Below are 15,471 nucleotides of genomic sequence, written 5' to 3' on the forward strand. Positions count from 1 at the left end.
TTCTTGATGACTCATACCAACTGTTTGTACCAGGTTAATTAAGAGTTGCCAAGGCCATTGGATCAATACCACCATGACACGCTCTTTGGACTTAGAGAAGAGTAGAACTGATTTCCCACTAGGTTCCAGGCATGTAGGCACACAGACTAACATATTTAATCCCCACACAGACCCTGGGGCAGGTACCATTGTCTTCATTTCACACATGAATGATCTAGTACTGCAGGATGTAATGGATGCGTAGCACCCAAACAACTCAGGACCCAAATCCATGTTTTTCTCATCCAAATCCTATCCTCCTTCCACTATTCATTATGTGGTGTCCCTTGTTCTTTCTGTTGCATCTTTTTGCCTGTTTCACCTGTTATGGCCTCTATCAAAGAATGAAAGAAACAGAAGGGGTGAGGTTGGAATATACGAATTTTTCTCTCAGCTGTTCCAGGAAGATGAAACGGGGCTGGGAGCGGTGGTGGATTGAAAGAGAAGTGTCAGTTTAGACACGGGTTATCATCTCCGGAATTAAATTATCTGGTCCGCCCTGTTTGCCTCACGGCCCCAGGTTTTAAGGAATGGCTACAGAAGGGCCTTAGAGACCCAAAGAAGGAACACAGCTTCACCAAGCCCCTCATTCATCACCAGCTGGAGCGACAGTCTCATTAATAACCAGGGCTTAATCCTCTGCATTCAGAGACTCCCATTACCCAAAACAATAATTTTTTAAATTACCCAGGCAGAGTGGCAATCACATATTGATTACTAAGAATGATTTAAAGCTAATAAATACTTTTGGAAATTTCTTGAACATTTTAATGAATTAAAAGTTATGAAATATTTATAAGCAGTAACAACACCATTTAGTACCATTAATAAAATAAATACTTTGGTCAGAGAATGAAATTCATTACTATTTTACTACTAGACATTGATGTCAATGATGGAATATTGCTCCAAATTACTTGTCAGATAGACCAATTATTTTAGTGTGATTAATTTTTTCAATTATTTCTTTTATGTAGTTGTAATGTAGAAGTAATTTTCTTTTGGGAGTACAATGACCTCAGCACACTGGTTCCTTATTTATTTATATTTTAAGACCTTTTGTGTCTGCCCCCATTTCCAGGTGATTTCCAATGGTCGAATATTTAAAATAGTCACCCAAGCAGTCATTATTGTTCCTAAGCACTTCGTGGGGCATTTCTAATTGGTTTTATTAGTGATTATGAATAAGCCATTCTAGAGTACAGAAGTCTGCCAACAGCAGCTATGCATCAGTAGGGAAAGGAGGGGCGGACAAAGTTCTTTTCTGGTTCCTCAAGCTGGGGGCCTGGTTGTTTTAGACCCCATGTTTAGTCTGCTTGAGGAGACAGTGTGATAAGCAGGTCAAAGGACTTTTAGGCTCTTCCCTTGTCTCCAATCATCTCCACAGGATTAAACGGTCTTTCTCCTTTGGGGACACAGTAGATTCTGTGCACTGAGTCACAAAGGAAAAAATGACTCTATTAGAGATAAAAGCATACAGAAGCAGCTTCCTTCAAAATCAGAATGTAGATCTGGGCTGTCAGGGTCTTTGTTGGACATGGGATAACCTCTCCTTCGGCCCAACGGTTCAGACAAGGCCCAGAGTGAGAGTGAAAGGTAGATTCAATTTACATGCCAATTAGAGAAGTATTAGGGAATATTAAGGAATTATTATTAAAATTGTTACGTGTGATAATGATATTATGGTTCTTTCTTTTTTTTCTTAAAGTATCTTTATCTTTTAGAGGTGTATGCTGAAATGTTTATGAATAAGATGATATAATGTCTGGGGTTTAGAAAAAGCAGTCTGGGAGGGAAAGAGTGCAGTGGTGGGTTACAGCCAGCTCGTACTCATTGGCAAGGGCTGATTATTAAATTTTCAGAAATTTTATGAGCTAGCTGATAAACAATTACTATTGAAAATTAAACTCTATAAACTAACAATTAAATAAAATATATTATTAAAAAGGTAATACATTAAAGAAAAAACAACAAAAAATAAAGTGAAATGTGGGTGTGACCCTGCAAATATATAACATACCCTGGGCTAGTCATGCAGAATTATTCAGCCCTGGTTCCAGAATGAGGACATTTAACTCAGTCAGGGGACATGGGAGAGAGAGGAAGATGGTATTTACTGTGCCAAGCACTGTCCTAGGGGCTCTTCACACAATATCAGTTTTAATTTCCCAGCAAACCCATAATTATATATTATTAGCCCCATTTACTTATGAGAAAACCCAAACTCATAGATAAAAACAAACAAACAAACACACAAAAAACCTCTTCTGAGCTCAAAAGGGTGGTAAGTGATGGAGCTGGAATTCTACACTCATTCTGTCTGTTTCCAAAGCCTGTAGTCTCTCTCCTACATTGTAACAGCAAAACCTTTATTCACTGCTTACCATGGGAAAAACACTGTTAGTTGCTAACTGGGATATAGGAGATTAAAAAAAATAGACATAGTCTTTTTGAAAATAGAAACTAGCATCCATCTATTGAGTAAGACATAAATAACTCTGGAAGGAAGTAGACTGTTCTAAAACAGAAATATATGGAAACACAGTTCTGGGCTGAGACTTCTTGGAGAAGACAGTATTTGAGCTGAGATTTTAAAAGACATGTAGGACTGGGACAGGCAGATATTGGGAATGGGGGAGGGGGGCAGAGCTGGAGCGAAAGCTTGAAGTGGGGAGGCATTTGGGGAAATGTGAGTAGATCTCAGTGGCTAGATGAAATCATCATTTTAAACAGTATAGTCCACAGATAAATTATGGGCAAGAAGTTTTAGAAATTGGGAATTAAGAAGGGGAGTGTTTGGTAAACGGGGTTCACCCTCCACCTGGAAGACACAGTGAGAACTAAGTGAGAACTAAGCCACACCAGGCTTTCACTTCCAAGCAATAGCTCCCACCACTGCACAGTTGATTCAGTCCCTTAAAGAGACCAACCCAGGTGGTGGCCACCTGGGTGCCAGCGTCAGGTTGGCAATGCTGCAGCTCCCATCGCCCACTTGGCATTTGGTTATCATTATCATGAAACGTTTGCAGGAGGCGTCAGAAGAGCCAATTTATTTCTGTGAATAGTAGTTTCTCCATGAGAAACCGAGCAGCAGAAAGGGAGCAGCTTCATTTTTAAAGGCCTCAGGCCAGGTGAGGGCAGAGAAGTCAGGTAGCTCAGGGCAATATCTACAAACACACCTCCATAGCCATCTTCTCTTTTGACCCTCATGATTAAGGTCAATTTCAGGACAGCCATTGACATATTGTTATTCTTATTTTAAACTAAATAACGATCAGTGTGCCAATTCTGGGGGACACCTTTAATGTCCCTTCTGATCCACAGAGTTGGCTAGTCTATGGCAAATAAGAGGTGGAAAGGGGACTTAAATCCCCTGATTGCTGGTTCAGTGCTTGTTCTGTGGTCTTTCTGAGAAAGGCGCATTGCAACTAGTTTGGAGGAAGACATCTCTACAAATGGAGCACATATTCAATACCTCTGGTGCACACTAAATATAAGCCAGGGAGGTCTTTTGGAAAGCAGTGTTTGTGCCGAGTAGAATGGAGATCTTAAAGCCACCACACCAAAGCTCAGTCCTAAGACAGAAACAAGTTTATATGAGTGTCACTATATACATATTGTGTTTAGTTTAGTACTGCTCAGTAAATATCTGTCGAATGAATGAGTGAATGCATGGATGGATAGATGGATGGATGAGTCTGCTACATAGAGTTTTCTGCTAGCAGCCCCAAGACAGTGTGCCATAGTAATCTTTATTTTACAAGCACAGACTGAGGATTCTGCAGGGCACTGCTTGCTTTTGGAACCGAAAATGCCCAGTTTGGGCCAAGCTGTCAGGAGCCCATGAGGTAATCCTTCATTTTACCCAGCTGGATTTTGGAGCTTACTCTAGAGGCTAATTGGTTCCACATGGCTGGCCAAAGATTAGAATCTGTTTGTTTAGCTTCTCTCATTTCCTCTTGTCCACTCTTGGTCTAAGGAGGACATCCTCCACTGCCCGTCACTGTCTTTAGTGAAGTAGGAAGAGAGAGAGGAGACAAGGCCAGGAGGTGCCACACATGTTTTACTGGAAACATTCATACCAGCTCCATACCTAGCATCTCAAAGCCAGGACCCACAGTGACAAAAATTTGTCTTGTGGAAATGGCCCATATTCAAAGTACAATAGCTTTGGGCTTAGTCTTAATCATTTAAAGAAGGTATGGTTAATGTAACTACTTTTGTCTATCACATTTTAAATAAGTAAAATATGATAGCATCAAAAAGCTGGAGTTAATACGAGAGCTGAAAATCAGACTGTCCAGGGGTTCTCAAACTGTATTTCATGAAAACCCATTTGGAGGGTGTGTCAAGGGCTGTGGAAGGGGTGGGTTTCCCACACTCACTTCCTCAAGGGCAGCTCTGCTTGCGTAATTTTATATACTGGACTTCTATACAAGACTTTATTTGAATTAAGAGTTCAGCCTCTACAAAGTGTTTAAGGACTGTGGATCTAGTTCAAATGTGCTCATTTTAGGTCCAGAGAGGTTAAGATATCTGTGCATCTCCAACTCTTCTGGGACACGTGTTTTAAGGTATCCATGGTGGTTGGACTGCATTTGACACCTTGGATTTCTTCCCTTTCCTGAACTACAGAAGTTAGCGAAATACCCACCCTGCCCCCCACCATGGGTAATGTGAAGATTCTGACACCCTCTCTGAATGGATCAGAAGAGGTAATGTGTATGAAGATGTCTTGATAGGGTAAGGGATCAAGAGCACTTCTTGTTGAGAAATCTGTTAGTGAGCTGAATGTGGCTCTGACCTGGGAAATCTCAGCTGTGAGATTCTTACAGGTTCATTAGAGAGAAGTGGAACTATGGTGATCTGCAATAAAATATGTTTAAGCTTACACTGCAGCCATTTTTAGTTCCTTGATTTGCCCACTGTTGATCAGGGGGGTTGGTCCTCCTAAACTGCCTTTGACCAATCTGGGCAGGGAGAGGGAAATTCTGAATTGGTTTCTTAGAAAAAGTGAGAACTTGACAACCATGAGATAGAGGTAGGAAGCACATTGGGCTAATCAGTAATTTAGTGTGTCAAAGTTCAAGGTAAATCTTTGGGTGTTTGTGCATTCAATTTCCACATGGTGAGGGAGGCAGATTAGATGCTTTCTGAGGTCCTTTCCAGCAGGGACCTTCTACAGGTAGCAGCAATGTGTGGTAGATAAGAGTATGGATGCTGGAGCCAGTTGGAGCCAAAGCTGTGAGACTTTGGGTAAATTACTTAGGTCTCTGTGCCTCGATCTCCCCATCCATATAATGGGAGTGATGATAATAATAATGTATACCTCACAGCAATAAGGATTTAATGAGTTAATATAAGCAATGTGCTTAGAACAGGACCTGGCACATAGAAGGTGCTAGATGGGTGTTTGTAATATGTATTTTTATGAGCTGGTCAGAGGCACACTGATAGTTTTCAAATCCTTTTCAGTATGCTAGTCCTGCCATTCTGACATATGTCTTTCTGTAGCTTTCTCTGAACATGAGGGGTCCCGATGAGTGTCCTTCACAATCCTATTGCTCTGAGTTGCCTGCTGAAGAAAGGTCGTTGTGAAAGGGTTAAGGGTTCCCTGGGAGCCAGGGCATGGGTGTCTCTAGGAGCTGAGATCCACCCCCTTCAGTGCTGAATATACACACTGCTCTTTCAAGATGGGGAAAACCTCTCCCAAGTAATTTCCACTCACTGCTACTTTCTTTTGGGAGTAGTAGCCCAAAGCTATAAAAGCAGGAGCAGCATTTATCAACTGATTGATTAGCCAATCAGTCAACAAGTATCTACATTGTGTTTCTTATGTATTTAGCAGGGTGTTAACTGCCCCCTGGAGAAATAAAAGAAATAGAAGACAAGGTTCTGAACCTCAAGTTAGGGTCCTAAAATGACTAGTTGAGAAATAATTATAAAACAGCTACTAAATTTAGATGCAAAGAGAAAAGTCTTCCGAGAAGAATTTCTTTAGCTGAGAATGATGTTCTGGAGGGTTTGGGCTCCAAGCTAGATCATAAATGATCAACCAGTGTTCAAAATGAAAGGCCTGGGACCAAGTAGGCCACTCCTGTCATAGTGTACAGAACACCAGTCTGACTAGAGGACAGGAGGTGTAGAGAACAGAGGGCATAATGTTGAACAGATACAGGGGGGCCAGATGGTAAGAACCTTGGAAATCTGGCAGAGACACTGGGGCTTTCCAGGCAAGACTGAGCAGTGGTGAAAATACCAAGGTCAGAGTCAAGATGGTCCAGCTCTACCATCAACTGCCTGGGTGATCATCAGACCATCATTTTCCTGGCCCCAGGAAATGAGTGAGGTGGTCCATTCTAGCCCTCATATTTCTGATGTGGTAGACAATAAGAAGTTACTGAGATTCTCATGAAAGTGCCACAAGAAAAAGGAATTTGGGGGAGATGTTCCTGGTAATGTGCAAAGGATGGATAATGGTATCAGGGAGATCAGCTGGCTATCGCCAAGGTCCCAGTATGCATATGTGAAGGCCTGGATCAGGCACATGGCTGAGGAAATGAAGTCAGAAGGATAAACTTGAGAAGCAGTAACAGTAGCATCTAGATAGCAACAGATAGAATGTGAGGCAGCCACAAGCCTAGAGCTCAAGACTTGACCATCTGGATGTAGGGATAAGAGGAAGAGTCAAGGACAATTTTAAGGTTTCCAGTAATACATAAAACTCCAGCCTTTACACATTCCATTAAGGCAGCAGAATGTCATGGACAGAAATACTGGCTTGGTGATCCAATTGACTTGGGCTTGAGTTTCGCTCTACTTTTCCCTAACTGAATGACTATGGCAACTTTAGAAACTTCTGTGAACTTCAGTTTCCCCATACGTAAAATGAGGATAATAGTACCTATTTTTTAGTATTATTGTAAAGCTCGCAGGAGATAACTAACACATGTAAAGGGGTCAGCACTTTGCCTGTGCACATGGTAAGTGCTCCATAGATGTGAGCTTTTATTGCTTATTAACTGAGCGGCTATTAACTGTTACATACTGTGATAGGTGTCAGGATTCAGAGAGGAAACAGGCACGACCTCTGCCCTGATGACACCCACAGATAGATATCATCTCCCATGCGAGGAAAATTGTCCGACTTCCCCTTTCTCCTGTTTAATTAAAATGGCACCTCTTTTCATGTGGGACAAGGAAGGGTTGTAGAGTTATACAGAAAGTAGAGCAGACAACCTGCAAACCTATTAACAACCTGGCTAGCATGTCATCAGCATCACCCCCTCAAAGATATTACTTCTCTCCTCTTAGCTCCTCCTCTTCATGACCTAACTAAAGCAATGACCTCAGAAAACACAGACATTTGTCTACATCAAATAGGCCTTGAGTATGCCTCCAAAACAACTCTTTCCCTTTAAATATATGAGGGTAGCTTTAGGGTGCTTCTTATGTTTGCAACTTGTCCACAACAACTGATATGCACCTGAATTTGTTCCATAACAGGAGGAAGAGTTAGAAGTTCTCAGGACACACTGGGATCACTTTGTTCTTCTCTGCCTTACACAGATCCACAGTGATCCCTTCACACCCCTTCGTGGTCACAGGATTCTAAGCCTGAGAAGGAGCATAAAGGACACCTGCTTCCCTATGGAAACCATCTGTCCTTGGACTTGGAGCCTCTGAAGGAAGGTAGCTGGGCCATGAGAATCTCCCTAGGTTTCCTGGCCAGTCCACTTCCCCTAGAGAATCAGACGAAGACTTCTTTTCTCCCTCCTTAAGAGAGTGTCCTGCCAGAAGAAACACTTTCTGGATCATTAGAGAAAGTTAGAGAGGTCATCTCTCTTGGCTTCATAAGGGTAGAGAAGCAGAAAAGAAACACGTCTTTTAAACTGTGCAACAGGTCACTGCAAATGCAACGTAAGCTACAGAGGGAAACTTTTGTAGCTGAAAGGAAGTACTAAGAGATGAAAATTGTGCACAACTGGCTGAAATCCTTCAAAGGTACAAAGAATTTTTGCAGGACTATTTGTACTGGGTGGTGGGAACTAATGCCTTCTCCTTGACACATTCTTGTTAACCGGCTCCATTCCAACAGATGGCCTCTTTTGGACAGCACGTAGGCAGACCCTTGACATCTGTGAGGACTGGTGATGTCCAGAGAGGTTCACAAATCCCTAAGCTTGTGAGTGTGGAAACATTTGTTCAAGCTCCTGGCTTTCTCTCAAACCACATGTTTCTGGTACAGTGCCTCACATCACAGGCTAAGCAACTTTTCAACTTGAACTGAAGTTCAATCTATCATGTTATGGTGACTTCTCTTTTTCCCACACATAAACCAGTTTTGATTAAAGAAAAAAAGAAACAAATACGCTTTTTCAAAGTTCTTGTAAGGCCAGCAATGAATGAAGAACTACAGCAACGTAAGGAACTGGGTGGTCAGTGGGCTCCCTACCTAAGGGAGTCCGTTTTGTATACCAGCTCCAGATTCAAAACGGGGCCTCTACCTGTAACAGATGGCTGTGTGTTATGGGCCTTCATGGTTGCTCATGAACAGTCTAAATGGAGAGGTTAGGTCTGGGAGTGCCACAGGCTTCCTTCCTGTCAACACTTCATTCTTGGGGCTCCAGACCACAGGTTCCACGGCACAGGTGAGAGCTCCCTTCCCAGTGAGCCACTGGGAAGAGGCAGGCACAGCAGGAGAACAGTGACAATGAAAGCAACTTTTTTCCTGAAGATTTGTATAATTCAAGCCCATCTTGTATACCCTCTACATGTGGGAAATAATAAAGGATGTTTATAATTATGACCCTAGGTCTTCTGAAGAATCAAGGAAATATCGACCTCATATATGTATTGATGGTCTATCTTATCCTGCATACCAATCAGACTTGAGGCAACGTCTAATGAAAGATACATATAAAATATAATCTTGAAACTAAGAATAGAAGATCAAAAACTCAGTAGAGGAAGGGGGAAATAAGCTCAACAAAAAACTACACAGATATAATTATTGTGATTAAGTACTGCATTTAGTTCAGAGTTTCCTGGCAACAAAGGCAAAAAGAAAAAAAATCAACAAATTATTCTTCAGAAGAGAGATGCCCTCTCTTGGTAATAAATCTTGAAATAAACTCACAATGTAGGGCTTATGCCTACAAAAGAAATTCAATGACACAGTGGACCATGCCCTAATGATTTTTACAAAATAAGCAAAAAAATTCACATATAACCATTTCCCACATTGTCCCTTAATGACAGCTTAAATCAAATCACTAAAAATACAGAGTTGTAAATTTTACCTCAGGAAAAAAAGTAAAATACTAATCATTATCAAGTTAGCGGGGTGGTGATATAGGTGAAACAAAAATGGCAGAATGTTGATAATTGTTGAAACTGGGTTGAGGGTACATGGCGGTTCACTGCACTATTCTATTCATTTGTAAACATTTGAAAATTTCCATAAAACAAAACAAAACCATAGCTGAAAGCATTTGACAGCCAGGGGAGTTAAGCTAATGTGTTATCTAACAAAGACTATATTCTATTTGATAAAGTTTTAAGTTAAGCAGATATAATACTATACTCAAACTTTGAAAATTGATCAGCTGAGCTATGGAGCACTTAGCAATACTCAGAATCAGACCCAAAGCACTGTAGACATTTCTATATAAGTGTGCACATTCCCAGCTAATCATGGCGGCAGGTTATTGACCCACTTAAGACAACAAGCTACCAAGGAGTGGAGGGGAAAGCCAGATTCAGATACCTTTGCTGCAGTTTTTCAGGGCAAAGAAGTCCACTGCAGACAAGCTTCGGTTTCCACTCGAGATGTATTCCAGGGCCACTCGGAACGGGTTCTCTGGGCGCCCAATTCTTCCCTGCAGCACAGTCCAACTGGTTGCATTGGAAAGCAGAAGGGAAAAGCATAAAAAAACAGTGATGAGAAGCAGACCTAATCTGCAGAGAGGTCCTACCACTGCACTGGCCCACATTCTTCATGCTGCACCAAGAGGTAGAACCCTTTTTCCTCTTTCTGATCGTGGGGAGGCTAACCCTGTGTGCTTACGTAAATACTGCCTTAGGACAAATTCTTAGAACCTAGGTCAAAGCGTATGTACATTTAAAACTCTGAGGATGGTGACTCTGACGGCAACACACACACATTTGTTTCTTTCTTGTCCAGCTAACTCAGAGACCCAATTCTTAAACCCACTCTAGCCACTGGTGTTCCTTTTGTCATACTTTTTAGGCAACTGCAGACCTTTGGACTACTTCAGTAGCTAGTCTTACAGGAAAAGAATATATATGCCTGAGAAAATCTGCCAGCAGAGTGAAGGAATCGTCTTCAAAGCACTTATCAGTGTATTCATAATTATCTCTGGAAAGAATGCTTGGGTTTTGTAATTTTATCAGATTCCAAAGTCTCAGAACCCTCAGGTTCGCTATATAGCTACTTAAGGGAAGCTAGCAAGTGCTATTTATTTACTGAAGGAAAATTAAAGTGCACTGAAGCAAGTGTTTTGGGGCAAAAGTTACCTAAGATTGATGTGGACTCTGCAAAAAAGGTTCAAACAGAAGAAGACGGAAGCTGGTCAAACACTGAGCACTGCATCTATCTATAATCAAGGACACTGACACCGCTGGAGAATGGAGAATAAGCTAAATGAACATTTTTACACCTCACTCAAGCTATTAACCTCTTGGAGTAGCCTCCTGTCCCTGATTGGAACATCAAATTTACTTTCCAAAATTGATTCAGGTTTTTTTTTATGTATATAGTTATTTTGTCAATTTTGTGTGGAGAATGGAAATTACCTGGACTATTTTGTATTTTCTTTCCTTTTAAAGAAAAACAATTTTATTGAGGTGTAATTGATGTACAATAAATAAATCACATGTACAAAAGTGTACAATTTGATGAATTTTGACATTTGGATACACCCATGGACCCATCACAATGTTTCATAGTGTCTTACCACTAGGTTGGGCTTAGGTATGGCAGTACAAGTACTAAGGAACTTAGGGAAAGACTAGCTTTCTGTCTGAAAAAATTTTAAGCACCCTCCCAAACCCCAAGTATAAAAAATATTAAAAATCCAGAAAAGTTGGTCAAGGAAAGTAAAAGTCACCCAGAAGCTCATCCAGAGACTACCATGGTGAACACCTCTGTGAACAGCCTTTTAGCTACAGTTTTACACAGATAAGGTCATACACACATAAGCTTGCTGTGACTGCACTTTGCCACTCAATAGTATGTCACAAGACAATAAATATAAATTACATGATCAGTTCAATGATTGCATTTTTAATGATTTGTGCATTTTTCCTGATTTTTCCTCTCATGCTGAGGCTAACCCTGTGTGCTTATGTAAATACTAACTTAGGACAAATTCTTAGAACCTGGGTCAAAGTGTACGTACATTTAAAACTCTGAGGATATTGTCAGTCCTCCAACAGTAAATCAGAAGGCCCATTTCTCCATTTGCTTATTTGCTTGTTAATACTGGATCCCATCAAATCTTTTTTTTTGGTCGCACTGCACAGCTTGCGGGATCTTAGTTCCCCCACCAGGGATTGAACTGGGCCCTCGGCAGTGAAAGCACAGAGTCCTAACCACTGGACAGCAAGGGAGTTCCCAAGATCCCATTAAATCTTTTCCATCTGCTAACTTTTGGTAATGAAGGCGTCGCCTAAGGCAATCTATGGTCTTTCAGGTGGGTGCTCCTGGATGGGAGTCTTTTGTCTCCGGTCCCTGCCATGTTGCTGGGCATGCAGTGCACTCTGCTGAAGGCAGAAGGCATTTCTGTTCCCTTTCTGTGCTCTTCTGTAGTTAATTCAGATCACTGGAGCCAGTGCCTCAGCCATTTAATAAAAGTGTATTAAATGTATAGCTGATTCACTTTGTTATACAGCAGAAACTAACACACCATTGTAAAGCAATTATACTCCAATAAAGATGTTAAAAAAAAAGTGTATTAAGTTTCCCCACAATAGATGCTGTAGAAGGGATTATTACTGTTGTAGTTTGTTCTCTGTGACTGTACCCAACAGGATTTCTATCCAAAATAAAACCAGTGCAATTGAATAAGGAAAAGGAGGCCTTCTGTTTAAATGTGTGACTGTCAAAGAAAAGAATTTTGAAAAGAAAATGGAAATGAGGGGTCCTTAAGGCAAAAAAACAGAGCAGAATTTTTCTTGCTCTTTTGAAAAATAAAGGACTCTTATTTTCGAGGAAATATGGTGATAAAAGGCATGACTATTCATATTCTTCCAAAATCGCAGCTCTCTGCTCTGAGGAATGATGGATTTTAATTCCAGGTACACAGTGGCCCTTGACAACAATTTCCATTTCTGTATTGGCACTAGCCCTCTGGAAAAATGTGTCAATTGTTTTAGGGATTAGTTTCTGAGTTCCCGATGCAATAACTTTTGTCTGAAATTCTCTGGCCTCCCATAGTTTCCTGCTGCAACTTTAATAACTTTCAGAGTAGTTGCCAAACATGATTTTATAACCAGGGAAGTTGGGACTGAAAAAGGGCAAGCTTAGACCTAGGCTCAGATTTATGTAAGAGACAGCAAAGCCCTGTAAAAAAAACCCAAGCTCTCTTTTCTCTCTGCCTCCATTTTCTTTGTTGACATCCCAGTGGTCATGAAACTTGCTCATTAGGGTCCTGTTTTCCTCTTTGGCTGGTGGCAACTCTACTTCTGCTTGCAAAGGGGAAGGTTATGTTCTAACCTAGAGCCTCCTAGAGACAAAAGCGCAGCTGTATCCATGTGCTGGGGATTTGTGGCCATCTCAGCATTGGTGCTTCAGTCAATCAATATGACAGTGAGGGGAGGCCATCTGGGCTTTGGGAAGCCAAAAGCACAGTATGGATGGCCTGTCACCATCCATTATCTTCCAGTTGTCTCTCTGGAGCTCTCCACTTCCAGTTCTGGCTCTGCCCACCATTTGCCTGATGACTTTGAACAAGGTAGTTTACTCTGAATGCCTGAAAGTTGGGATGTTTCTGATCAAATTGTATTCTCAACCAGAGAAAGCGGCTCCAACTTTGTGTGAGTTTGCTGAGAAAAAAACTGACTACACATTTTTGCTGAGTGGTTACATCATAATGAATAAATCAGCGTCCACTGAAAAAGGCAGGAGGATTGGTCTGTGAATATCAAGGTCCATTTCTGATCTGGAGGTTGGAAGTAATATATTCAAAGGCCACCAAGTTGGGAGCTGAGTCCCAGATTCTGGTCCCGGATTTGCATGGGGTGAGGTAAGTATGGGACCTCCTTGGGTTATAGTTTCTTTATTAGCAAAATGCAGCTGTTGAATTAAAAGTTCTCCAAGGTGTCATACTGATCTTATGCCTATACTTTTCTAGCAAATTGCCTGAATTCTAGTGACAAAACACTTTACCAAAACCCTGAAAGCTTCAGTGGACCAATAATATTCTATAGAAGGTGGAAGAAGAATGATTAGGCAAAGAACCACAGACTTATTTCTCCAAAGAGACTCAGTTCCACCCCCTCAGAGAAATGGTGAGAGCTGCTCAGGGTCACACATTGGTTACCTACAGACCTAAGATTAAAATCAAATATATTATTTCTCCACAACTGCAAGAACAGGAGACAATGCGACCGATGGATCAGTCTGTATATTCAGTCACATTTCATATCACTAGAATCACAGAGATAAAGAAGGATATGTTGACATAGCATTGCTAGAGGAAATCACCAGTCTGGGTTTTGAGGATAGACAGGTCAGACAGTGAAATACATTGTCAGAAAATGCACACACAAAACAAAACAAAAAATCATAAGAAGATCTGACGTGAAAACAAAAAGAATCTAAGGTTCCCACTGCTCCATACCAGGTTAGTCTCTACACGTTTAAAGGAAACTGTCTGGCACTTCTGATGTGAGGCAAGCTGCCGATGAGATTGAAGGGTTGGCAGTGTGTCTCAAAAGGACGAAGGCACCAAGTTATTGTAAGTCCAGAATGCAGGGTCACTTTTTTTTTTTTTTTAGCTGTACGCGGGCCTCTCACTGCTGTGGCCTCTCCCGTTGCGGAGCACAGGCTCCGGACACACAGGCTCCGCGGCCTGGGTCACTTTTTGACAGCACTTGAGGGCCATGGATGTCAGTTGACAAAACAGAGGAATGTGTATTACTTCCCTGCTATGTGATATTCCAATAGGCATGATGTTGACATAGGGCTGGCTTACAAAAGTGAGCCCTCAAACACACATGCCAGTCAATGAAATGCCTTTCTGAGATGGTTTTAGCTGCTACAGTATCAGGATGCCTACATTCAGTTCTCAGCTCCGCCGTCTACTAAGTGACCTTAGGCAAATGATGTAATCTCTCTGATCTCCTGTTTCCTTATTTTTAAGGTGGAAGTCATAATGATTAGCTTGCTGGATTGCTGTGTGGATTTGTGAGAAGGATATACACAAAGGAATACCCTTATTGGGGCCTCAATAAGCAGAAGCTCTTCTTACAGAAGACCAGAGTTTTTTTCTTGGAAGGGCACTGGTCCATGAAATTATCTGCATCTCAATTCATTTACAAGATTCAAGTGGGAGAGGAATGTAAGTAAAAGAAGGTAAGAAAGGCAAGAGCAATTTATGAATAGCAGCCACCTTTTGTTTAAATCAGGAAAAATTTTTAGCTAAAAGAAATTATGTTGAAACACTCCTACAACAAAATATATTAGCATTGGACTATGACAGCAGATCAACCTTCTGCCCAGAACTCTCTAAAGGCCCCCATCTCACTTTGGAGTAAAATCCTCTTATTTATCTTTGCATCTTTCTGTAGCATGTGAAAAGATGCCTTGTGTCTAGATCTTGGTTTGAATTTGTTGAATTGAATTCCATTTCTCAGGTATTTACTGGTGCATCATTGCACACTAGATAACGTATTAAATGCTCTGGGGATCCTTAGAGTTTAGGATTTAGCTGTGTATTGAGTAAGCTCCTTGAGGAGCTTACAGACTAGTGAGAAAGAGTAAAAGTATGTACCGAATTTTAGAGTGAATGGCAGTATAGAGGAGCTGAGTGAGTGGAATAAGCACTACATACTATTGAATCATAGAGGGCAAAATGATGTCTCACATCCAGTGATCAGGAGAGGTGTAACTTGAGGACGGGTTATGAGGAAGGGGCAGGTGTTTGGGAAAAGGGCAATGCAGGAAGAGGGGCTGGTATGAGCACATGAGCAGAGCCCATACAGACTGTGTATTCAGAAAACAGGGTGGTCCTGTCTGGTGGGAGTCAATGTTTTTCACTTTTATAGGAAGGAGGTCCTCTGTGTCTTGCCATGCTCCCCGACTCCCCGCGCCACCCCCCCAACTCCACCTGCTTAAAGCCAGGGTGATGGATCATTCATCATTGTGTCTCCAGTGCCTGATACGTTGTAGACACTCGACAAATATTT

The 15,471-nt window shown here is 41.4% G+C and overlaps 1 protein-coding gene across 1 annotated transcript in view; it reads right to left on the reverse strand.

The window, feature by feature from the left end:
- ALK (ALK receptor tyrosine kinase) overlaps positions 1-15,471 on the reverse strand; it is a gene marked incomplete at its 5' end in the record, with an annotated part of 729,367 nt that overhangs the window by 176,902 nt on the left and 536,994 nt on the right. The window contains one exon of the mRNA XM_082642950.1: positions 9,809-9,936. Coding sequence (XP_082499076.1) covers positions 9,809-9,936 — 128 coding nt within the window. The remainder of the gene's footprint in view (positions 1-9,808; positions 9,937-15,471) is intronic.

Source organism: Mesoplodon mirus (genome assembly GCF_964341445.2).
Source record: "Mesoplodon mirus genome assembly, chromosome: 14".
Taxonomy (NCBI): Eukaryota; Metazoa; Chordata; class Mammalia; order Artiodactyla; family Ziphiidae; genus Mesoplodon; species Mesoplodon mirus.